The sequence below is a fragment of the Lotus japonicus genome, chromosome 3, assembly GCF_012489685.1.
Source record: "Lotus japonicus ecotype B-129 chromosome 3, LjGifu_v1.2".
NCBI classification, from domain to species: domain Eukaryota; kingdom Viridiplantae; phylum Streptophyta; class Magnoliopsida; order Fabales; family Fabaceae; genus Lotus; species Lotus japonicus.
The window spans coordinates 26,381,688-26,406,357 of record NC_080043.1 but is presented as its reverse complement, the minus strand read 5'-3'; the positions used below and the strand labels follow the sequence as shown (position 1 = coordinate 26,406,357).

Here is a 24,670-nt window from a genome sequence, read left to right as displayed (position 1 = left end):
ATGATGAGAATGAAGATTGATGATGAACGATTTAGTTTAATAAATAATGATTTTTGTAATTTTTTATTATTTTAATTGTAATTATTAATGTTAAATGTGAAATAAAATTTATTTAAGAATGATGTGGATAAAGCTCTATGAAGCACGGACTCGGACACGGACACGACACGACGAAATTCCAAAAAATAAGACACAGGGACACCGCGTGTATATATATATATATATATATATATATATATATATATTAAAAAATAAAATTACATATCTATATATATATATCATAATATCAAAAAGAGAACTATATTCATAAAATAAATAGAAGATATGATCAACAAGAAAACAACTATTGTCATTAAAAAATTAAGCAAAGAGAGTTTGAAATTAAAGTCAAGAGTGACAAGTGTCAACTAACAAGTTAATCTCATTACAACTATAACTTTTAACTTCCTAAGTTCTATGACAATGAGGTTCACCAAGATACTAAAGCTTCAATTTGCAAGTTAAGTAATTTTTACTTTATCTCTAAAACTAGATAGCTACTTTATCTAGTGGCTCCCTCCCCTTGCTTGATCATTAGCATCATCATAATCATTAAAAAACATAGCCTCTACTATTTAAAATGTATTTTTTATTTAACTTTTAAAAAAAAGTTAAAAAACTAATATAGGAGTCATGAAAGGTGTCTAGTCGTGAAGGAGTGTCAGCTCAGTTTTAGAGAGGTGTCCGAGCCGTGTACACGCCTCCATGTCCAAGCCTAAAAAAATATTTTTTTAATTTGTCACCTCCAACAAGTGTCGGATACGTGTCCAACAGGTGTCGGCAAAGCGTCGATGTCTCTCCCGTGTCGGACACCTGAACACGCCATTACCCGGAAGTGTCCGTGCTTCCTAAATAAAGCTACATCAGTGTTTGTCTGAGAGTTTCCATAACCTCCACTCAAACAGGTCTAGAGACGAATTCACAGTTTCAACAACAATCAGTCTAGCAAACTCAGCTTCAACCGCAACAACCTTAAAGAGCCTCAGGCGCAAGAGCAGGTTCAACTAGCGCCGCTACAACACTCATAGGTGAGACCTGAAAAATATCCCTTTCCGCTATGTTAGTCGCAGCCATACTTCCAAGGTGACGTATGGCGAACTATTAGAATGGGTAAGCACGCTTACTTTTATTATACGGGGTATAGGGTTTTTGAGAAAATAGGTATCGTTAGAATATGAGGCTGTTGGAAACTATTGCGTAAAGTTTAGGAAAAATATGTTGATAGAGTCGAGAAGTGTTTGAGAGAGAGACGCATGTGAGGGTTTGTGAAATTATTTTTGAAATGATAAAATTAGGGTTAGGTAATTAGCTTAACATATGTGGCCGGATTGGTTTGGGCTGGGTCAGGTGCATTTAGGATAAATTTGTACTTTTCAATTCTTGTTTGGCCCAACATCTATTTTAGAATAGCTTTATTTTTATTATCACTTTAATTAGTTTAAATTAGTATTATTTCATATAAATTAAGAAAATGATACAATTGTATATGATGAGATTATGTGTTATGGATATTTTTTCACATTCTAATTTTTGGAAACACATGTTTATAAAATGCTGAGTATTTAATTAATTGTTTGAATTTAAATTTAAATTATTAGGTGGACAAATATCAATATAGGAGGAACTGTGGGATTCTACTAAAAGTAAAATAAAAAATTGTTGTTGGAGCAAAATCTGCATCAATAACTTATAAGTTGTATATATCTTATATGACATTTTAGACCAAGAAAAATAATGCTAAACAACTTATATAAATAACTATGGTTAGAGATGCTCAAGAGCATATTTGGTGCAAGTTCTTGTCCATAGAAACAATTTTAAGCAACCATCATTGTGGATGCCGTAAAGATGCACCAAAGCCATGCTGTGTACTTTTTGAAAAATGTTTTGTGAACTTTTTCCACCTCGAAAAAAAAATAAAAACGAAAGATGTGATAAATGATATAATGCAAACACAAGAAAGAAATAGGAAGAAAAATTATATGGAAATATCATGCAAGAGAAGTTCATGTGAATTTATCAATTTTTTTAACTAATGATATGTGTACTACCAAACAATATATATACATTGTCCCCGTAGGATAGGTTAAGTGGTAGGAGCTCATGACATATGGGTTGGGTAGAGGGAGGTCTAGGGATCGATTCCTAACAGGTTCAATTTATCTTTCCAATGCACCAATATATATATATATATATATATATATATATATATATACACACCTTGTAACACGTACATCTTGCAGGTTTAGCAGCGACGAGGATAGGTCTTCCGCGTCCTCGTGCATCGGTGGTATTTGGGTCAGTCGGCTCGCTGGATGGAGCTTTGGCTGTTTTCTAGAGTTTTTGTTTTCCCAGAGATCTTTGTTGGTGGTCGGCGGTTCTAGACGTGTTTTGGAGGTGCTGTGGTGGTGCTGTTTGAAGCTGCTGATGTCTTTATTGGTGCTGTTCTTTTTGCTTTTAGTTTTAGGTTTTGGGTCTCTACCGTGTAGCGCTTTGGGGGGGTTTGGTTGTGGGGTCTTTGGTTTCCTCGATTGGGTAGATCCCTGTTTGGTGGGTATCGAGCGGGTTTTCGTCGCTTTTCGATTTCAACAGGGGTTTTTCAATTGGGGTAAACACTTTGGTTTTTGGATCGGTGTTAAGCACTTTTTCGTGCTCCTGGGTTGTTTCTCAACACTTTCTTCTATATATTTTATATCTTTGAGCTTTTAAAAAAAAACACGTACATCTTTTTCTCTTTAAAAAAAAAAAAAAACTCTTTTCTTCAATCTTTATTATTTTGCTTTGTTGCTTTACTGAAAACTTTTCACACAGATGCTGCGTGCCATTTCAGGACAGCTCGTCCCTTTCTTATGTTTTTCCTTTCTTTAATGTGTTCAGGTTCAATGAATGCAACACCTTTAATTCCTCCAAAAAAAAATTAAATGTATATGAATATTAGTTAGAATTATGCTCGATTAAATATTTTGATTTGTATAATTTCATATTAAATATAATAAATATTTTTTGTTGCATTTAAAGCATGTTTTGCGCAATGTAATCTTGACGTTGCTAGCTGGAAGCAACACCTCAATGCACCATACTCTCACTTGGTGCACTCGAGCATGACACCGGTATCTATGGCTCTTGTTGCAGTAGAAATTCACCTTGCCACCGATGGGAGCTGGAGCAGCGGTCTTGGGCGTATGGGTGGTGGCACATTGCTGCGCGCGGCGAATGGAGTTTGGGTGTCAGGCATCTCGTCTAGCTTCGATGGGCCGGGGGAGTAGTGCTTTTTTGGCGGAGATCATTGCAATGGAGTTGAGTCTGGAGCATACTCCTAGTCTTGGCCTCTTGGGTTTAAGACTGTTGTATGTGCCTCTAGTTACTTGATTGTAGTGAATGCGTTGCAGCAATATGAGAATGTCAGTACTTACTGGGAGAGGGACGCGATTAGCCAAATATGACAACTTATGACAAAATTCTCGAGTGTGTAGTTCGTCTACATCCCATGTGAGAAGAATAACACTCCGGATTGCTTAGCTTGTCAAGCAGCGAAGGACAATACTCAACAACATGTTTGGAAGGACCCTCCTTCTTTTGTCTCGGCGTCGTTGTACCTGGATGTTGTTAGCTAGTTTTTCTGTTACCACTACTAAAAAAATACGATTTAGCGAGGGAATTTAGCGAGGGACACAAATCCGTCGCTAATAGCGACGAAATGTGACGAAATCAGCGACGGATTCATGGTTTTGGAAATAACATGTTATTTTATAATTTAGCGACGGATTTAGCGACGGATTAGAAACGTCGCTATTGATCCGTCGCTAATTCCCTCGCTAATATTATTTTAATATTTTATCTTGCAATTTAGCGACGGGTTTTGACCATCGCTGATGTCCTCCCGTCGCTAAATCCCTCGGTAAATTTTCTAAGATGTTAGCGACGGAAACTAACAAAAGTTCCGTCGCTAAAAATGAACAATTGTTCTCCCAGATTCGAACCTGGGGCCTGTCTCCAAAAGAGAAGGCATTATAACCAATTGAACTTGATTACGTTTTTTGTAATTTGTTCCAAAATATGTTATTTTTGGAGTAAAAGTTTTCAAGTCCAAACACTAAAACAATCCATTCACTCAACTCTCTCAGAAAAACCCTAACACACTCAGAAACTTCCTCTCGACTCTCACACTCTCATGGCCGCCACCGTCTCCTGCTCCAGTGTCGCCACCGTTGTCCTTGTCGGCGCTCCTACTCCACCGTTCGCGTGAAGCGGAGAAGCGGAGCCAGAGGCGGAGTGGCCGAACCCAGGCGGTGGCTGAACCATAGGAAGTGGAGCCGGCTCCAGAGTCGATCATGACGGTGAGCTTCCTCTTCCATTTCTATTCTTAGATTTCATGTTCTCTCTATTCGATTTTACTTCTGCTTGATACGATTTCAAAACATAAAACCCTAATTTTCGTATTTCTGGATCACGCTCTCTCTATTTGAATTTTACCTTTGGTTAGGATTGCTTCTAAGTACTGATTTTTCCTGAAAATGGCTTTTCTACTGTGTTTTTTTATCTTTCCCTAATATGGGTCAGTTTAGCTTTTTATTGTAACTGTAATATACATTAGATTCTCAACAAATTTGGGTTCTTACTTTATGGTTTCCAGTTCCACTACATTCAATATTTATATAATCTAATAAGTTGTGGTTCTCCTTTTGCTTGGATTAGTCGCTCACATGCCATCTTCACAATTACATTAGAACAGATGCACAAACTCCATCCAGCAGTGATACTTCGGATGAGGATATGGGTTAAGAATACCTTTCAGCAAAGTTCCATTTGGTAGATCTAGCTGGTGTACACATCAACAAAGGCCTTCTTGCACTAGGTAATGTCATTACTGCACTAGGGGGTGAGAAACATTTTGTTGTTTGACAATTGACGAAACAGTTTTGTATGTACGCGTGTGTGTTTTAGCATATAAAGTGAGAGGAGTGGTTTATTTTGAGAGTGAGAAGATAATAGCTACTTATCAGTAACATATGTATGGGAGTTTGCAACCTTAGCTTGACTTGTCTGTTTACCTTTTCTATTTAAGACATGAACTAAGAATTGCTTGCATCCTATTAAATTAATACTCTTGAGATGAAGAGGTTATGAAGTATGATGGAAAGCAGAAATTATTATGTGTAATTGCAAATTCCTTACTCAAAGACAACTTAGATTCCCATTTTCTCTTATATGCAAAGATGAACTGAGATTTCTTTGAAAATAGGCACCTAGACAACATAAATGCTTAAGTTTTCATGTAGTTGAAGAACTCAGTTTTATTAATGGTTGATTTGGCAAGTTTCTCAGCTCTTAGTCCGACCCTTGTCACTTTGACTGGCCTAATGCTCTTTGCATTAAGTTTTCCCAGAGTAGGTAAGTGACACTTTTATGCATATTGAACTATTGGTGTTTAACTTCTGTTTGATTATCCGTTGTTTCACCTTTGATTATTATATTAAAATCTATAGCTACCACATACTTCGTGCTTCTTGGTTTCCTTATTTAAGAACTAGTTAGACCGAGTACATAGGAGGATCTAAATGGTGATTAATTTAACTATTTCAGGTTCATGTATCAGCTATCCTATGAGTGGGAATGCAATCCAAGTAGTTGCCTGGGCTTAAATCATAACTGGAAGCATTGATCCTTTTCTGCAGATTTCTAGAAGCTAATTTTCAACCTGTTTTTCCTCATCAAGATTATGATTGGCTCGGCATCAAGCTACTGTTTTAAGGGAGGGCCACTTCTATATGCTTTGCTGAATTATGACAAGTCCAGCGTGATTCCTAGCTGGACATTGTATACCTTTCTAATGGACCTTTCAGGTAAACTACCCAAGTTTCCAGCTGCTCAGAATCCATGAATCTTGATATTTTTTGGTTTTTTAAGCTTTGACAATATAGGACTTGCTAACTTGGTTCATGGTTAATCAGTGTCTCAATTTTTAAATGGACTTTATTATCTTTGATAGCATTTTACATTTATTATATGAATTTTTTGATCTTATTGGTTATTTTTTCTTGGCGAACATGAACCCGGTATCCTGAAGAAGGATAATACAAATGTCATAGTTTCTTAGAACACTGAAGTGTCAAGTTTACCCTGCTGGTGAGCTAGTTTTTTTCACAGTAGTTTCATTCATTATTAGTTTAATTTCAACTAGTTCCCTTCTTATAGTTCTATTTCCAGCCCATATTCCTGGTTCAATTTTGCTCTGTTTGATTATTGCCTATGATTAAGATGTATTTAGTTTTGTTCAGTTCTCTGTTTTTGAGCATTTAAATGCGTGGTAAATAATTGTGTGCATAATATTTTGCATAGCAGCCATCTTATTAAGATGTCATGCGCCAAAGTGCTTTGGGTTGGAACTTGCGGTTTCATCTCCTCTACAAGCCTCGACATCTCTGGATAGAGGGAACAATCTGCTTTGTGTTTCCCTTCTGTGGATGTGAAGCTTCTTGAATCAAGAGGTACATCCCTATCTGTCTAAGTTTGAAGCTACTGAAGGGTTTGACACATGTGCTTGTGGGTAAAATCGTTGTTGGGACTTAACTTTATGGGTTCTCACTATGATGAATTAGATGCTGAGTTTGATGACCTTGTATTTAGATGAATACTTATGTATTTGACATTAATGTTTTTAATTATGCTTTTGACGTTAAATTACCATGACTATGTATGGCTTCATTACTATGATTATGTATGTTAATCAACATGATCTTAAATATGAATGTGAAACTTCAAACCAGTAGTAGATTTTGAATTACTTCATTTAGGATTTGGGGAAAATCATCAAACTGAATTGTTATTGTACAAGAAAAATAAAATCTGCTCAAAAAGAAAAATCCGTCACTTACTTAGCGAGGGAATGGAAATGAAAATGTCAAGCCGTTAGCGACGGAGAGTTCCGTCGCAAATAGCGACGGACTGTTATGTTCCGCCGTAAATAGCGACGGACTGTCCCGTCGGAGTTAGCGACGGATTCATGGGATAATCCAACAAACGATTTAGCGACGGAAATATATAAATTAGCGACGGCATATTTCCGTCGCTGATAGCGACGGACGTAAGAATCCCTCGGTAAATATTTAGCTACGCTGCTTTGCACGGCGGACGGGCTTCCGTCGCTAAACTTTTTGCGACGGAATTTTCCTTCTTTAGCGACGGATTTTTCCCGTCGCTAAATAGCTTTTTTTTAGTAGTGTACTTTTCCTCTTGTAACAAAAAAAAGTATTTAGGCTTAAATATGTTTTTGTCCTTATAATATGCCATGTTTTTGTTTTAGTCCTTTTAAAATATTTTTTTAATTTTTCATCCTCAACATATCAAGCTTTCTGTTTTTGGTCCTTGATGTCATGTTTTTCATCCAATATTAACAGACGTCCACCTGACCCAGCTTCATCACCTCCATAGTTTTAGCTGCTATGTTTTCTTCTGGTTTATTTTTTTTCTCTTGTTCCTTGCTCTGGCCTAGGCTGTGTCCTCTGGCTTGGCTTCTTTCTTTCTTTCTCTTTTTGTACTAATTCGGGTACCAATCGTTCCCTTTATTCAATATAACTATTTGGCTTAAAAAAATAGCTTCATCGATCACCACCATCAACAGATGCATGCCTTGCTAATTTTGGTTGTTGACTTACACTTTATGAGCCTCGTACGTTTTCTTTTTGGTGTTATTTTCTTGGTAACCTTCTTTTTCGTGTCTGACAAGACTCAAGAGGTTATATCTAGTTCCTCAACAACAATAGCAACACTAGCATGTGCCTCATCCATAGCAGATGCCTCAACACTAGCAGGTGCCTCATTCATAGCACCAACATCAATGGGAGTTTCGTTAGTATTGGATGAAAAATATGACGTCAAAGACCAAAAATAGAATGTTCGATATGTTGAGGATAAAACAGAAAAAAAATATTTTAAAAGGACTAAAAATAAAAACCAGGTATATTATAAGGACTAAAAACGTATTTAAGCCAAATACTTATTATATATTCTTTCAATTAATGTGGTATATATGTTCACTCTCACTCGTTAGCATTTGTGCCATTTCAATTTCTCAACCATATGTTTAATTGTTTATTTAAGCTGTGACTCACTGACTCTCCTTTGGAAGGTAGCTAGGGGAAGAGCATCATGTCTTAGTCTCTTTCATGAACTAATTAGCTGTCTTTCTCATCTTCATTCTCTCAGTTCAATTCATTGGTATGCTTCTTTCTTCTTCTTCAATATATATTCATAAAACATATATAGCCTCCTCTTTAAACTTTCTAGTTTGTGAAAGTAATTAACTTTAATTTCTTTTCTTGGTTATTGTTTCATGACATTATATATCAAGCCTGCAGGGGTAGAACAGAAATTTATTTAAGCTGTTTTGCAGAGGGGAAACGTACATGACCAAGATCTTTTCATCATAGCACTCTACAACTTATTTGCTGGTGTTCATAGGTACGTCTGGTTTAGATATTGTTTATAAGAAGTTAATTTTTGAAAGGCTTTGATTGGTAATTTAGTTCAGTTTGTTCAATAGTGTTGAGTTTTGGCTCATTAGAAAGAGAAAAAATCAGAAAGATTTGTTTCAGATTTGTTTCTGTTTTATTTTGGGTTAAAATCTTTAGTTTATTAGGATTTGATTTAATGGGGATTGTAAAAGGTTTTAAGGGATTGTTATAGGATTTATTAGGATTTTATTGTAAAATAGAATCCACTATAAATAGGATAACAATGTAACTCAAAAACATAAGAGACACAAGAGGCACTAGTGCAATTGAGAGAAATTGCAATTGCTGAGTGATTGTATTCAGGTTCGAATCAATAAACGGAACTATAGCTGCTCTATAGTCGCAGAGGTAGGCAATTTGGCCGAACTGCGTGAACAAAGTTTTGTGTGTTTCTCTCTACTCTGATCTGTATTCGTGTTGCTGTTCTAACAATTGGTATCAGATGACGACTAACCCTGGAGGTGCGAAGTTTGAAGTGACACGGTTCGATGGAACCGGCAATTTCGGACTATGGCAAAGGAGGGTTAAGGATCTGTTGGCTCAGCAAAGTTTACAGAAGGCGTTGCGCGATGAGAAACCGGCGGACATCGCAACTGTTGATTGGAACGAGATGAAGGAGAAGGCTGCAGGTTTGATAAGACTTTGCGTTTCTGATGACGTGATGAATCATATCCTGGATCTCACAACTCCGAAGGATGTCTGGGATAAATTGGAAAGTCTGTACATGTCCAAGACACTCATGAACAAGTTGTTTGCGAAGCAGCGTCTCTACATCCTGAAGATGCAAGAAGGAGGCGATTTGCAAGCTCATGTCTACGCTTTCAACAACATCCTTGCCGATCTGACACGGCTTGGTGTGACAGTGGACGATGAGAATAAGGCTATTATTTTGCTGTGCTCTTTACCAGGCTCTTATGATCACTTGGTGACCACTCTCACCTACGGGAAGGACTCAATCACGTTGGATTCTATTTCTTCAACACTTTTGCAACACGCACAACATCGCCAGAGTGTCGAAGAAGGTGGAGGAAGTTCAGGTGAAGGTCTGTTTGTGAAGGGAGGTCAAGATCGCGGAAGAGGCAAGGGTAAAGCTGTGGATTCTGGAAAGAAGAAGAGATCCAAGTCCAAGGACAGAAAAACAGCAGAATGTTATAGTTGCAAGCAAATTGGGCATTGGAAGAGGGACTGTCCAAACAGGTCAGGCAAGTCAGGCAACAGCAGCAGTTCAGCATATGTAGTTCAGTCTGATGGTTCTTGCAGTGAGGAGGATTTGCTTTGTGTTTCATCTGTAAAGTGCACTGATGCATGGGTTCTTGATTCTGGATGCTCCTATCATATGACGCCGCACCGGGAGTGGTTCAACTCATTTAAATCAGGTGATTTTGGTTATGTCTATTTAGGTGATGATAAACCTTGTATCATCAAGGGAATGGGACAAGTTAAAATTGCTTTGGATGATGGTGGCGTGCGCACGTTGAGTCAGGTGTGTTATGTTCCAGAGGTGACGAAGAACTTGATTTCTCTAGGAACTCTTCATGAGAATGGGTATTCATTCAAGTCTGAGGAAAATAGAGACATCTTAAGGGTTAGCAAGGGTGCAATGACAGTGATGAGAGCAAAGAGGACTGCAGGCAACATTTATAAGTTGTTGGGGAGCACAGTTATGGGTGATGTGGCATCTGTTGAAACTGATGATGATGCAACCAAACTGTGGCACATGCGCTTGGGTCATCTCAGTGAACGTGGGATGATGGAACTACATAAGAGGAATCTACTGAAGGGTGTTCGCAGTTGCACAATTGGATTGTGCAAGTATTGTGTTCTTGGGAAACAGTGTAGAGTTCGTTTCAAGACCGGACAACACAAGACCAAGGGAATCTTAGACTATGTCCATTCTGATGTCTGGGGGCCTACAAAAGAGCCCTCCGTTGGAGGTTTCAGGTACTTTGTTACATTTACTGATGATTTTTCTCGTAAGGTCTGGGTTTATTTTCTGAAATATAAATCTGAAGTCTTTGTCAAGTTCAAATTATGGAAGGCAGAGGTTGAGAATCAGACAGGGAGAAAAATAAAGTATTTGCGGTCTGATAATGGAACTGAATGCACTGACAAGAACTTCATGCATTTCTGTGAGGAGAATGGAATTCAGAGGCACTTTTCTGTGAGGAAGACACCACAACATAATGGTGTTGCAGAGAGGATGAACAGGACTCTGACAGAGAAGGCAAGGTGCCTTCGGTTGAATGCTGGTCTTTCAAAAGGTTTATGGGCAGCAGCAATCAATATGGCGTGCTATCTAGTCAACAGGTCACCACGAGCTTCTTTGGATGGAAAAGTTGCAGAGGAGGTGTGGACAGGTAACCCCATTGATCTCAGTAATTTGAGGATTTTTGGGTGTCCAGCATATGTGCATATTTCCAGTGAGGATCGGTCTAAACTTGACCCAAAGTCAAAACAGTGCACCTTTATTGGCTATAATAAAGGTGTGAAGGGGTACAAGTTGTGGGATCCAGTCAAGAAGAAGGTGGTTGTCAGCAGAGATGTTGTATTTGATGAGCAGTCAATGTTGAAACAGTCAGATGTGACGGTTGTGCCAGATACTGAGGTAGAAAATTCCAGTCAGGACAAGATTCAGGTGGACATTGAGGAGACACCAGTGAGTCCTAGGCAGATTGTAGCCCAACGGCAGAGTGAACCAAGCTCAGATTCAGGTGGAGTACAAGACTATACACTTGTGCGTGATAGGGAGCCCCGTCGTATTACACCTCCAGTGAGATATGGGTTTGAAGACTTAGCAGCATATGCCCTTCTTACCAGCTCAGGAGACCCCTCTACTTATCATGAGGCTATGGCTAGCCAGGAGAAAGATAAGTGGATGGGTGCAATGGTGGAGGAGATGGAGTCCTTGAAAAAGAATGAGACATGGGATCTTGTTCAGTTGCCACATGGAAAAAGAGCTATTGGTTGCAAGTGGGTGTACAAGAAAAAGCCAGCAGTAACAGAAAAAGAAGGGGAAAAGTTCAAGGCTCGCCTAGTCGCAAAGGGGTATTCACAGCAGAAGGGGATTGATTATGATGAGATTTTCAGTCCGGTGGTTAGACACACTTCTATCAGGGCAGTATTAGCTTTGGTAGCCAGCAGGGATATGCACTTAGAGCAGATGGATGTGAAAACAGTTTTCCTCCATGGTAATCTAGAGGAGCAAATCTACATGGAGCAGCCAGAGGGATTCAGTGAAATTGGAGATGACAGACTTGTTTGCAAATTGAAGAGGTCTTTGTATGGCTTGAAGCAGTCTCCAAGGCAGTGGTACAAGCGCTTTGATTCATACATGCTCCGGATTGGCTATAGAAGGTGTGACTATGATTGTTGTGTTTATGTGAGGAGCCTTGATGATGGCTCTTTTATTTTCCTGTTACTTTATGTTGATGATATGCTGATTGCTGCCAACCATTTACATGATGTAAATGAGTTGAAGACCAAGTTGGGTAAGGAGTTTGACATGAAGGATCTGGGTGCTGCAAAGAAGATTCTTGGGATGGAAATTCACAGGGACAAAGGCGCTAAGAAATTATGGTTGTCTCAGAAGAGCTATGTTGAAGGTGTTTTGGGCAGATTTGACATGAGCAAGGCAAATCCTGTGAGTACTCCATTGGCGAATCATTTTAAGCTTTCTTTGGAACAATGTCCGAAGACAGACTCAGAGATTGAAGGTATGTCTAAGATTCCTTATGACAGTGCAGTTGGTTGTTTGATGTATGCTATGGTTTGCACTAGACCGGATTTGGCACAAGCAGTTAGTCAAGTGTGCAAGTTCATGTCCAAGCCAGGGAAGCAGCATTGGGAAGCAGTCAAGTGGATCCTAAGGTACTTGAAGGGAACAGCGGATCGCGGTGTCATGTTCAGCAGGGAGCAACGTATTGTTCCATCAGTTGTGGGATATGTGGACTCTGACTATGCAGGTGATCTAGATGATAGAAGGTCTACAACAGGATATGTCTTTACTCTTGCAGGGGGACCTATATGTTGGAAGTCATCAGTTCAATCCATAGTAGCTATGTCTACAACTGAGGCAGAATACATGGCAGTAGCTGAAGCTGCCAAGGAAGCATTGTGGCTTACAGGGTTAGTGAAAGAGTTGGGTGTTGAGCAAGGTGGAGTTCAGTTGCATTGTGATAGTCAGAGTGCTATCTATTTGGCGAACAATCAGGTGTATCATGCTAGAACCAAGCATATTGATGTGAGGTTCCACAAGATCAGGGAGTTGTTGGCGTCCAGACAGATATTACTTCAGAAGGTTCACACATCAGAGAATGCAGCAGACATGTTGACCAAGCCAGTCACCAGTGACAAGTTTAAGCATTGCTTGAACTTGTTGCATGTTCTCCAATGTTAAGCAGAGGAGGCTCACAATCCCAGAAATCAGAATCAGGAAACTAAAGCAGCAGATCTTCATAGGGGGAGTCTGGAATTCGCCAAGGTGGAGATTGTTGAGTTTTGGCTCATTAGAAAGAGAAAAAATCAGAAAGATTTGTTTCAGATTTGTTTCTGTTTTATTTTGGGTTAAAATCTTTAGTTTATTAGGATTTGATTTAATGGGGATTGTAAAAGGTTTTAAGGGATTGTTATAGGATTTATTAGGATTTTATTGTAAAATAGAATCCACTATAAATAGGATAACAATGTAACTCTAAAACATAAGAGACACAAGAGGCACTAGTGCAATTGAGAGAAATTGCAATTGCTGAGTGATTGTATTCAGGTTCGAATCAATAAACGGAACTATAGCTACTCTATAGTCGCAGAGGTAGGCAATTTGGCCGAACTGCGTGAACAAAGCTTTGTGTGTTTCTCTCTACTCTGATCTGTATTCGTGTTGCTGTTCTAACAAATAGCTTCTCTATGAAGGCGATAGTAGCTGCTTTTCTGAGATTTACAGTATCAAACTGCGGTGTCCTTCTGAGATTTTGATCCGAATTAAGCTGTTGCTTTCAGGTACTTTAATTTTATACTGCTTTTTGAATATTCTTCTTCATATATATGCCAAATCTAAGCTATTGGATTGTGTTTTATATATTAAAGGCCGGAGCTCTTTGCCTCTTCCTATTTCAAAGAATGTTGAAAATTTATTCTGTATTCTGTGATGAATTTCTCGATAGTGTTAGAGCTGATCAAATAATTTTACATACACAAGATGTTTCACAACTTGAGTGGTATTTAATTAATTAATAGATCTATCAACAACTTAACTCATGCATAAACACAGATATGATATTCATTGGTGAGTTTCAGATTTTGTGTACGGAAATGTCATTGACTAATGTTTTCAGGTTATATGTGTTTAATCGTTTATTATCATAAAGTTAGCCCATGTGACCGGAATACATATAAAATTGGGGTAAAGGTTAGGGTGGACGGTTTAAATTTTGGCCCACTGGGGCACTAAGTGGTATTTTAGACCACTCTGCCCCTCCTCCCTGTCCTGTCCTCCATCACTTCGACGACACCTTCATCTGCCTTCTATTCCATCGCATTTGAGCTGCAAAGCCACCAGTGCATCACAAGGATTGGCCTCCGCCACCAAGAAGTACATCATCCCGATTTATTAGACACAATGTAAACCTTTACAATGACAAAAGTTCTCCTCTTTTTGTGATGACAGAGAAGAGGAAGAAGATGGGTTAACGGATCTATGATGAGAACATGCAAAAATCACTCATTTAGAGCAAGGGCGGATCCAGACCTTATATATCAGTGTGGCTAAACATAAAAGAAATTATAGGCTAAAATATATTGAATTTTTTTTTTCAAAAAAGAAAAATATTATAGATAAAACAATGAGAGAAAGTTTCTCATGAAAATAGAAGAGTTTACTGTCCAAGAAAAACTATGCTTACAACGAAATATAACAAAAAAACAAAGTGAAAACAACAGCACAGAGAAGAAATAAGAATAATAAAACATGACAAATGTATTGTATTGGATGACATGGTGAGCACAATAATTTGAGTGAACATTAATTTCATGATGGATATTGTTGGGGCACAAAAATGTATTGTTGGTCCCGTAAAGTCTTTTGTCACATTTTTTTTAGTAATGCTTTGTCAAGCATTTTTTTATAGGAATTATATTGAAGACAAGTACAAGGGGTACTTCAACCCAATACAAGTAGAAAGACGTAGAGTTAGAGAGCGAAAAGATAGAAAAATAACATGTACAAGTCAAAGACTCAATGTTTGCCAAAACTAATTCACCTAATACCTCCTTGAAAATAGACTTTATAAAATGACTTCATTAAAATTTTACTATGATAAAACCCCCTTGGGAAAATTTAGTGAAGAAAAAAGATTACCAATTTTATAAGAAAAAAGATTACCAATTTTATAAAGTCAAGAGGAGATTTCCAAGAAGATTTATAGCTAAATAATAGCTAAAGCGCCAACAATAAGCACCACTCTATATCCAAGTTCAAGAAGTAACCTCCAGCCAAGACAATTTCACAATTATGGATATATACCACCGAGAGGGAAAATAGCTAGAGGCCCAAATCTGGTACAGAGATATCAGCGAGCCCAAGGAAAACCACGCCTCCACCAAATACCAAAACCCAATCATAAAGACTCACAACACAGAATTGGTTCTCCTCACTTCACCATACCACTCAGAGACAGCATTCAAGCATGTAATTTTTAATCAAGTGACCTAATGGGTTTTAAAATATCATGGATGGGTCCTGACATATCCACTAAACTAAATAGATGATTCATTATTGAAATTCCGGCACACGTACAACAAATGTTTATTCGATGTCTAAGACATCTTGTATAACATAATACTTACAGTAAGTTAAGTTTGATACGTTAAGCTAACAAAATCAATAAAAATAACACAAGAGATTGTTAACCCAGTTCGGTGCAATATCATGTACGTCTGGAGGGTTTTCACCCGAGAAAGATAATCCACTATTATAGAGAATCAAGTACACAAGGTCTTGGATGGATAATGGGTTAATGATCCTTTTGCCACCCCTACCTTCAATTATTGGTCTTTTATATAAAACCTAGAACTTAAACATGTGCTTAACATGTGAGAATGAGAGGTAATTGACTTTGAATTCAAATCTGGCTTCAAAGATGATTTTCTATGAAATTTATCAAGTTTCTCCAAATGAATTGATGACGACTACTTTTTCTAAAAAAAAAATTTATGAATTTTTAATCATCGTCTCATCGCAACCTTGGTTATCACAAACCTTCCATGTTTTATGATTTTTCATTAAATAAATTCATGTTTGAAGTTGGGAGACAGGGGAGCCCGTGGACCGAAGAGTAAGAGATCAAGAGATATAGACGCCACATCTTAACCCAAAACTTTAAGGCATTAGGTTTATGAGTCTATCTCCTTATAAAATCTCCCTATTACCCTGACTTCTCCGATGTGAGACTTGACTCTAACATTTGATTTCAACAATCTCCTCCTTAAGTGTGAGTCCTTCAACCACATCACTCGTGGTCCTCCCATCTGCGGAAACTATCAGCTGCAACTATAGTTACTAACCATCGGCCCCTCTGCGGATGTTATCCAGCCGTTACCATGGCCCCACGAACCATTGACTCTGATACCATTTGTTGGAATTGTATTTCGTACTTTTCATTGATAAACAACTGAGTATTTATATACAAAACTCCTAGACTAATAATTAACTAGAAAATAAATCTAAACGAGATTACATACTTAATTACATCATAATAAATAAAGAATAAATATTCTAATATTCTATTCTAATATTATATTCTAGGGTTAACTGTTATATTAGTCCCTGTCTTTGTCTCGCCGTCTGAGGTAGGTCCCTCCCCGGAAAAAAATTTGTCTGAAGTCCTCTTGTTTGAAAAGTGGTTGGAGCAGGCCCTCGCCGGAGGGCGGAGCTCCGGCGAGTGCATGTGTGGCTTGGTGACTAGGATTAATGAACCCACGTGGCATTAAAAAATAAATATTAAATTACAACTCAGAATTTTAAACCTAATTAACCTATTTCTAATTAACCCTAACTTAATTAACCAAAAACTAATTTCCCCCCCAAACTTAACCCAATTCACACCAAATCAACCCTACCCCCAAATCAACCCAATCCCAATCTGAAGTAGCAGGGTTCTTCCCCTACCATCGTCTACCATCGAATTCTCCGTCATCGTTCGTGTTCTCGCCGGTTCTCTTGCTCAGGCTCGCCGCTCATTGTGCTTCTTCAAAGTAAGTTTCGTTCTTCCTCTCCTCTTCAATAATGACATGTGGTTTTGGGTTTGGGGTTTTTGGTTCGTTGTTTTGGGTTTATGGTTTTCCTGGGTTCTTCGATAATGGCATATGGTCCTATATTAGCATGCTTAGGGTTTTCGTCTACAATGACTTAGGGTGCAGGGATGGGTATGAGGGTTGCTATATTAGCATGCTTCACTGTTGTTTTCTGTGGTTGATAAATTTGTGATTTCTCAGGATGGTTTTTACACTGGTTGTGCGACATGGTGGTTGGTTTGGAAGTAGTCCTTACTGGCATTACTTCGGTGGTGCCAAAAGTGAGTTCCATGATCTTGATGAGTCTAAATGGTCCTACTCTAAGACTGTGGAAATTGTCAAAGGTCTTGGCTACAAAGAGTTTGATTTACTATGGCTTCCTGATGAGGATGTTGACTGGCATGTTTTCAGGAATTACACAACAGATATGGATGCCAAGGAATTTGCTAAATATGCAGTTGAAAATGACCATGAAGGTGTTATATTTGTGGACAATCTATCCAAAGACCCTCCCACTCTACCTACTGCATTAAAGGAAAAGAAGAAAGATGCCAACAAGAATGTTAAGGTACAAAAACTAAGGGTGAGAAAGTCTGGTAGGTTGCAAGCAATGGTGAGACAAGGAACAAATAAGGGACCTCCTGAAGTTGTAGAGTTATCTGATGATGAGCAATTTCCTAATGAAGTTGCAATGCTACAAAATGAAACTGTTCTCTCTGAACCTGTTCTCCTTGAAGCTGTGATTCCTGAACCCGTTATCCCTAATGTTGTGGACCCTGAAGTTGCAGTTCCTGAAGTAGTAGATGGGGTAGATGGTGATAAAGCTGTTGAGGATAACCAGGAAGAAGAAAATGATGATTCTGATGTTTCTGAAGTTGATAGGGTCGATGATAGTGAAGAAGAAAGGGATTTAGCAAAAGGGGAGGAAGTTACAAACCCAGGATTTGCTCAGGCTGAGTCCCTATTGAATGAGCACATTACTCAAATGCTTCAACAAACTGCAGCAGATAATGATGATGGGGAAAAGAGAGATGAGACAGATTTATGTGGAGGCTATGAGAGTGAGGACCTTGAAAGTGTCCCCACTGATAGTGAGCAGGAAGGGATTCCTAGGAGAAGGTTTGAAAGATTCAATGAGGATGACATGGGCCCAAATTTCAAATTCACATTGGGTATGGAGTTTATATCACTTACACAGTTCAAGGAAGCCCTCACTGACTACTGTATGAAAAATAACAGGGAATATAAATTCAAGAAGAATGACAGTAAGAGATGCAGGGTTGTATGCTTGAGTGATGGCTGTCCATTTGTGATCTTATGTAGCAAAGTTGGAAACAAACAGACTTATAGAATCAAAACTCTTAAGGGAGAGCACACATGTGCAAGGGTTTTTGATAATAAGTCTGCCAATGTTAGATGGGTGAAGAAAAATTTGTTGAACAAAATCAGGACTGTAAACAAAATTAGCACAAATGAGATTGTTGATGATTTCAGGGTAAATCTGGGAATTGGAATTACCAGATACAGAGCTTGGAAAGGTAAGAAGTTGGCAACTGAGGAGGTTGATGGAGCTGCTGAAATACAGTATACTTTGCTTTGGAGATTCAGCAATGAGTTGAGAAGGAGGGATGCAGGTAACACATGCAAAATCAACTTTGTGACACCAAGAGCTAGCTTGCATCCTAGGTTCCTCAGATTTTATATGTGCTTAGAAGGGTGTAAGAGAGGGTTTCTGGGGGGATGTAGGCCATTTATTGGCTTGGATGGATGTCATCTGAAAACAAAACATGGAGGGATCCTTTTGTCAGCTGTAGCTCGTGATCCAAATGAGGAATACTTCCCCCTTGCCTTTGCTGTGGTTGAATCAGAGAACAAGGACAGTTGGAGGTGGTTTATGGAGCTGTTGATGGATGACATTGACCCTACAAGGTCAAGTAGATGGTGCTTTATCTCAGACCAACAAAAGGTAAATATATATATATATATTCTTTCACTTACAAATATTACAATGTCATGGTGATAATCTAATTGTCTGGCTTGTGTTATGTTATCATCACAGGGTTTGATGGAAGTCTTCAAAGAAGAGTTGCTCCAAGGTTGTGATCATAGGCTGTGTGTGAGACACTTATATGCAAATTTGAAGACAAAGTTTGGTGGTGGAGTTCTTTTAAGGAACCTGATGATGGCAGCCGCAAAAGCTACATATGAAGAAGAATGGAGGGAGAAAATGCAGCTCATTAAGGAAAAGAATCTGCTTGCCTTTGAATGGTTGATGGAGAAACCAACATCTTCTTGGTGCAGGCATGCATTTAGCATTTGGCCCAAGTGTGATGTCATCATGAACAACCTCTCGGAGTCCTTCAATGCTGCAATTATTTTGGCCAGAGACAAACCTATTCTCACTATGATGGAGTGGATTAGGACCTATGTCATGGGGAGGTTTCCAAAGATGATGGAGAAGCTTAACAACTGGACAGGTCAGATTATGCCAAAGCCACTTAAAAGAATAGGATTTGAGGTGGGAAAGAGCAAGAATTGGATTCCTAGGCAAGTGGGAAATGAGAAGTTTGAAGTTCGTCATGCTCACACTTTGTAGAGGCATGTTGTAAGCTTGAGGAACAGGAAATGCAGCTGCAAATTCTGGGAGATCAATGGCTTTCCTTGCAGGCATGCAGTGTGTGGAATTAACTTCAAGGGTTATGATCCAAAGAGCTATGTTGATGATTGTTACAAAAGAGATGCTTTCAGGGCTACTTATGAACATGAAATCACTCCACTTCCTGGCCCTGACCAGTGGATTGTGACACCAAATGACCCTGAGTGCATTCTGCCACCACTATTTAAGAGAGGTGCAGGGAGGCCCAAAAAATTGAGAAGGAGGGACCCATATGATGACCCTAATCCAAACAAGTTGAAGAGAGGAGGTGCTTTTGTGAGGTGTAGCAGGTGCAACCAGTATGGACACAATAAGAAAGGCTGCAAAAACCCAATTGAAGAAGAGATAGAGATAGATGCAGCAGAGCTTGATGCCCAGATGGATGCAGTACTGGAGAAATTGTTGGAGACTGAATCACAACAGGCCACTGCAGCTCCAGCTCCAGGTGATGAAACACACCAACCAACAACTGGTCAGAATAAGAAAGAGGTATTAACACTAAACTCTACTAAATTTTGTTTGTTCATAATTTTGTATTTCTTGAATGTAATGCAACTTGTGTATTGAAACAGAAAAAAGGTAATAAGAGGTGCAGTGTGTGCAAGCAATATGGTCACTATAAGACAAGTTGTAAGAAATACCCAAAGAAAACCCCCAATGAACCAATTTCTCTACCTGGGATTGTGATAAGGGAACCAACTTCTGCTACTGTCCAAGTCCCTCACAATAATGGAAAACAGGTATTTCCTAAACCCATAATCAACCAATAAGCTTTAATTTCACTTTGTGAACACAAATTATAGCAAACTTTTCCTTATGATTTTTTCAGAAAGAAAAGGTACCTGAAATTCCTAGATCTTTTGATGATGGCTGCATTAAAAGCAAATATATAGCTGCACTAATTCATGACAATGGAGGGGCGACTACTTCATGTTCTATGGTTGAAAATCCTGAACCTGGCAGCTCAGATCCAACAGGTTCTGTAGCAGATGCAGGACATCAAATGGAAATAATAGAAGAAGAAGGTGGAGGAAATGTTCCAACACAGTGCAGTGTTGTGATGGACAACACCCTTGGAGGTTCAACTTGACTGTGATTTGGATGAGGGACAACTTTAATGGAGTGGGAATCTTTTTTTGTCAAAAGCAGCAGATGCACCACATGGCCACTAGGGTCAAATTTTTTGTAATATTTAGGGAGTGGGGATTTGTGGACCACAAAACTATAGCCACTTGCTTTTGTTAGTTATTAAAACAGGCTTTTATGTTGTTTATGTTGTTTTGTTTGCTGTGACTATATGGTCCAAACAACAAGTTCATGTTTAAGTCCTCCTTATGTATTGATGTTGCACTTCAAATTCAAGGTTAAAGTCCTTCTCTTGTTTCTGTTTAAAGTTTTGCATCTTTACTTACATGTTTGACTTCATGTTTAAGTCCTTATACTATCATTTTTCTTTCAATGTTAATTGTGTATGGTAAAGGAAGTAGGAATGAGACATAAATGAGAGACAACAACTTTTCTTTCATTTCATTAAGTTGAATTCATGCTACACAACAAGTATTTCATCCCACAAACAACCACATACATCCCCTAGAACAAACAACCAAATTCATTCCCTAACACAAACCAACCACCCTAAAACAGAATTAACTTGAAACCCTTGAAACCCTTCAACCCTTCAAACTCTTGCCATACAAAAACACCAGAACTGTGACTATCCAAGAAATCAGAGCAATCAACCGTGCAACATTCTTGTGAAATGTCTCAATTTCAACCTTCTTCTTTAACTTCTTCATCTTCTTCTTCAAATCAGGTCCAGGAAGCACAGAGTTAGATGAATTGTCAATCTCAGAAATGTCAGTATCAGCCTCTACATGCCTGGGTTGTCTTTCATCAACAGGATCATCAATCCAAAAAAAGAAATTACATGTGCCTGGTTACTGAAAGTGTAGAAAAAAAATTGAAATCCAAATAGAACGGTTACCCAAGATTGAAATCAAAGTATACAACACTTACATGCCAATTTCTGCATCTCAAAAACCTCCTTTCTGAGTTCACTCGAGTACCAGCAGTGTAAATAATGAGAGGAAGACCACAAGGACAGTTAGCCCTTGCACCTGCAGATCGTGGCCTCTGCCTGGAACGAGAGGAGGAAGCAGTGGAACCCTTGAAACCAGAAGAACTATCCATGTAAGATCCAGAAGAAGTCGCACCAAATAGGAGAGGAAAAGGAGAAAACGACAAGACCCAGAAGAAGCCGCACCAAAGCCGACCCAGAAGAACAAGATAGAGAGGAAGGAGAACACGATAAGAGGAAGACGATGAAGAAGAACAGGAGACGGCAGAGGAAGAACACGATAAGGCTTACGATGAAGGAGAACCCTGCTACTTCAGATTGGGATTGGGTTGATTTGGGGGTAGGGTTGATTTGGTGTGAATTGGGTTAAGTTTGGGGGGGAAATTAGTTTTTGGTTAATTAAGTTAGGGTTAATTAGAAATAGGTTAATTAGGTTTAAAATTCTGAGTTGTAATTTAATTTTTAATTTTTATTTATTTTTTAATGCCACGTGGGTTCATTAATCCTAGTCACCAAGCCACACATGCACTCGCCGGAGCTCCGCCCTCCGGCGAGGGCCTGCTCCAACCACTTTTCAAACAAGAGGACTTCAGACAAATTTTTTTCCGGGGAGGGACCTACCTCAGTCGGCGAGACAAAGACAGGGACTAATATAACAGTTAACCCTATATTCTAACAATTCACCTTTTGTACTCATGTATTAGTTTAGTTGTCTTTGAATCAATTTTTAATTCCTTCTTATTTAGGTTACTTTGGGAGAGTGTCTTCCAATACTTCAACAAGTGCATATATGATTGATAATGCAGTAAGTTCTTATTCTAACAACCAAATGGAGTGTATGACTTGGTCTTTTTCCTTACTTTTTTTTTTTAAGAATCACGTCTAGGTTTATGCAGCTGAGATGAAGATGTAACTCATTGGGTTGGGAATGCCCCACGGTGGGCCTTGGGCCCAAACTCAAGAACTGGCACACATAACAGTCTAATATGTTTGACAAAAAAAAAACAGTCTAATATGGAAGCCTTTATTGTTGGTCATATCAAGATTTAAAAAACATTTGGTATTTATGTTAGACTAATATAGTTGACAAAAATAATGTTAGACTAATGTTAAACATTTGGTAGTTAAAAAAAATGTTAAACATTTGGTGCGATATCTTGATCTGGCTTAAGGTACCATAACAAACACCTATAAATTTTATCTTATACAATGGTACCTATTAAAATTTAAAAGTAAAACAAAAAGCAAAAGAAATGGTATATTTTGGTTTATCCTAAACAATGCAATTAAGGAGAATAAAACGAAGAAGGATTTTCAAACACGCACTCAATTGAATTTTGTCCATATGCTAAACAGATCATTAATTCTACTTGTAAGAACAGCAAAACATCACTATCTCCGGGAGGATATCACTGATGTGGAGCTTGCACTCACAAAGGATGATGCCTAGTGCAAAGAGTCATGAACATGGGTCTGCATACAATGAAATTATCTACCACTACCAGTGCTTAATTTCTCTGAGAGTGAGTACTGTTGAACATTTTCTGCTGCTCTATGCATCATGGTGTTGCTACTCCCAGCTGGTAAATAACTGGTTGATACTCATTGATAGCTTTTATTAAAGCTCATCTATGATCGATGATGGTGATCATAATCAAACCTACATTAACCCTCTTGTGCGGGACATGGATCTCAATCCAACAATGTTGCTGCTTCCTACAAATGTGATTCAGTGAGGTCCTTTGTTCTTGCACGGCTGAAGAGAGTTCCCCTTGACAACTTCAAAATGTTACACTGTTTTAATCATTTTCTGATTATATAGTTAACTTTATCACAGTTTAAGTCTCTTTTTGCATTCCCTCAATGTAATAGTACTTATGAGTTTTATACCTTGTTGTTGCTCTTTGCTGCGGCCTGCGGAATGTAATAAATTGAAGTTTTTGTGCTTGAAAGAATAGATTATTTAAGTATATTTTGAGAAAGTTTTCTGAACTTCGAATTTCTTGTTTGAATGATGATAATATTGTTAGTTCTATAACTTCGTCAAATTCAAACATGGTGTCTTCTCATTGGTTTTTCATTTCTTGGTGTTTAATATTGGTTTCCCTTTCTCATTTTCAAACTCACTGAAAAGTTGTTTACATTTTCATTTAACCTAGAAGACACGGACACAACTTGGCATGTAAATCCTACCAAAGGACTGACTTATTTTGACTATATTTCATATGAAGCTATCACTTATTCACTTATTTGACTCCTTAATTCAGTAAGTCAACGTACTGAATCAATAAAGTTAGAATAAGGTGCTTGCTCTGGTACCCATAATTATAAATGAGTGTATGTACAGGAGTGACGTGTACCACTAATATTAAGACATCTAATCTGATTTTATCCTTGTTCTAATATATCCTTATTCTTTCATTAATCATGAAACAACCCCAATTTTATTTAATTAACTCAATGGCCTCACTTTTATTTCAATCACCAGATTGAAGTGTTCTTCATCTTCCTATGTTCCTCATCTTATTCAAGCACTCATTACCAGAATCCAATACCCTCATCAATCTAACCCAAAAAAATGCTTCCTGTAAAGTCTCTATCACCCAAAACTTCAAAAAAGGGTCTTGCCCCTCTTATAAACAGTGACGTGAGGATTTCAAACTTTGTGAAATCCCTAAATTTCTATTTAGTCTTCTCGGCCATGGATTTCAAACTTGCATCAACTCCACATGCCCTATTCTTCGTAAGGTAAAGGATAGTTTTCCATTCTCTTTGATAGTCTATTTTCTGGTGAGACGAACACAGATCTGGTGATGACATCGCAATAGGTGGGTTGATGTGTCATTCTCAGTCGCCATTTCGGTGAGATGAACACAGAATGTACAAATGCAGAGAAAGCAGAAGTGCAGTAGATAACAATGAGAAGCAGAGAGTGAAAGAATCAAGGTAACAAAGAAAAGAAAAACTCAAGCTTCAAGCATGTTCCATATTTCACGAGCGTTCCCAGCCCACAATGGAGATGCAAATGTCCTCTTACCCTTTTCTGTCGACAGATCTTCTGTTGTTTTCCCCCAATTTGGGTTAATTAGGGTTTCCCCA

General features: G+C 38.3%; 1 protein-coding gene and 1 long non-coding RNA gene across 3 annotated transcripts; both read left to right on the top strand.

The window, feature by feature from the left end:
* Nucleotides 1-3,939: 3,939 nt before the first annotated feature.
* Nucleotides 3,940-6,762, top strand: LOC130748444 (uncharacterized). Of its 2 annotated transcripts, XR_009022682.1 has the most exons (4): nt 3,940-4,376; nt 4,735-4,894; nt 5,623-5,882; nt 6,382-6,762. It is a non-coding gene; the product is annotated as an uncharacterized LOC130748444 (long non-coding RNA). The 2 variants fall into 2 exon arrangements; XR_009022681.1 differs by having other exon boundaries at nt 3,947-4,376; nt 5,623-6,762.
* Nucleotides 6,763-16,332: 9,570 nt separating this feature from the next.
* LOC130743849 (uncharacterized) lies at nt 16,333-20,879 on the top strand. The gene is made up of 6 exons (XM_057596071.1): nt 16,333-16,799; nt 17,040-18,804; nt 18,898-19,389; nt 19,435-19,983; nt 20,067-20,234; nt 20,324-20,879. Exons 2-6 carry the CDS (start codon nt 17,041-17,043, stop codon nt 20,582-20,584), a joined length of 3,234 nt encoding a protein of 1,077 aa, XP_057452054.1. The 5' UTR covers nt 16,333-16,799; nt 17,040; the 3' UTR covers nt 20,585-20,879.
* The last annotated feature ends 3,791 nt before the right edge of the window (nt 20,880-24,670 follow it).

Bases quoted from the DNA above. Each gene is read 5' to 3' on its own strand.
- LOC130743849 (XM_057596071.1), top strand. From the start codon at position 17,041: ATGGTTTTTACACTGGTTGTGCGACATGGTGGTTGGTTTGGAAGTAGT. The intron at 18,805-18,897 runs GTAAATATATAT...TTATCATCACAG, and splicing joins TTATCTCAGACCAACAAAAG to GGTTTGATGGAAGTCTTCAA. The intron at 20,235-20,323 runs GTATTTCCTAAA...TGATTTTTTCAG, and splicing joins CTCACAATAATGGAAAACAG to AAAGAAAAGGTACCTGAAAT.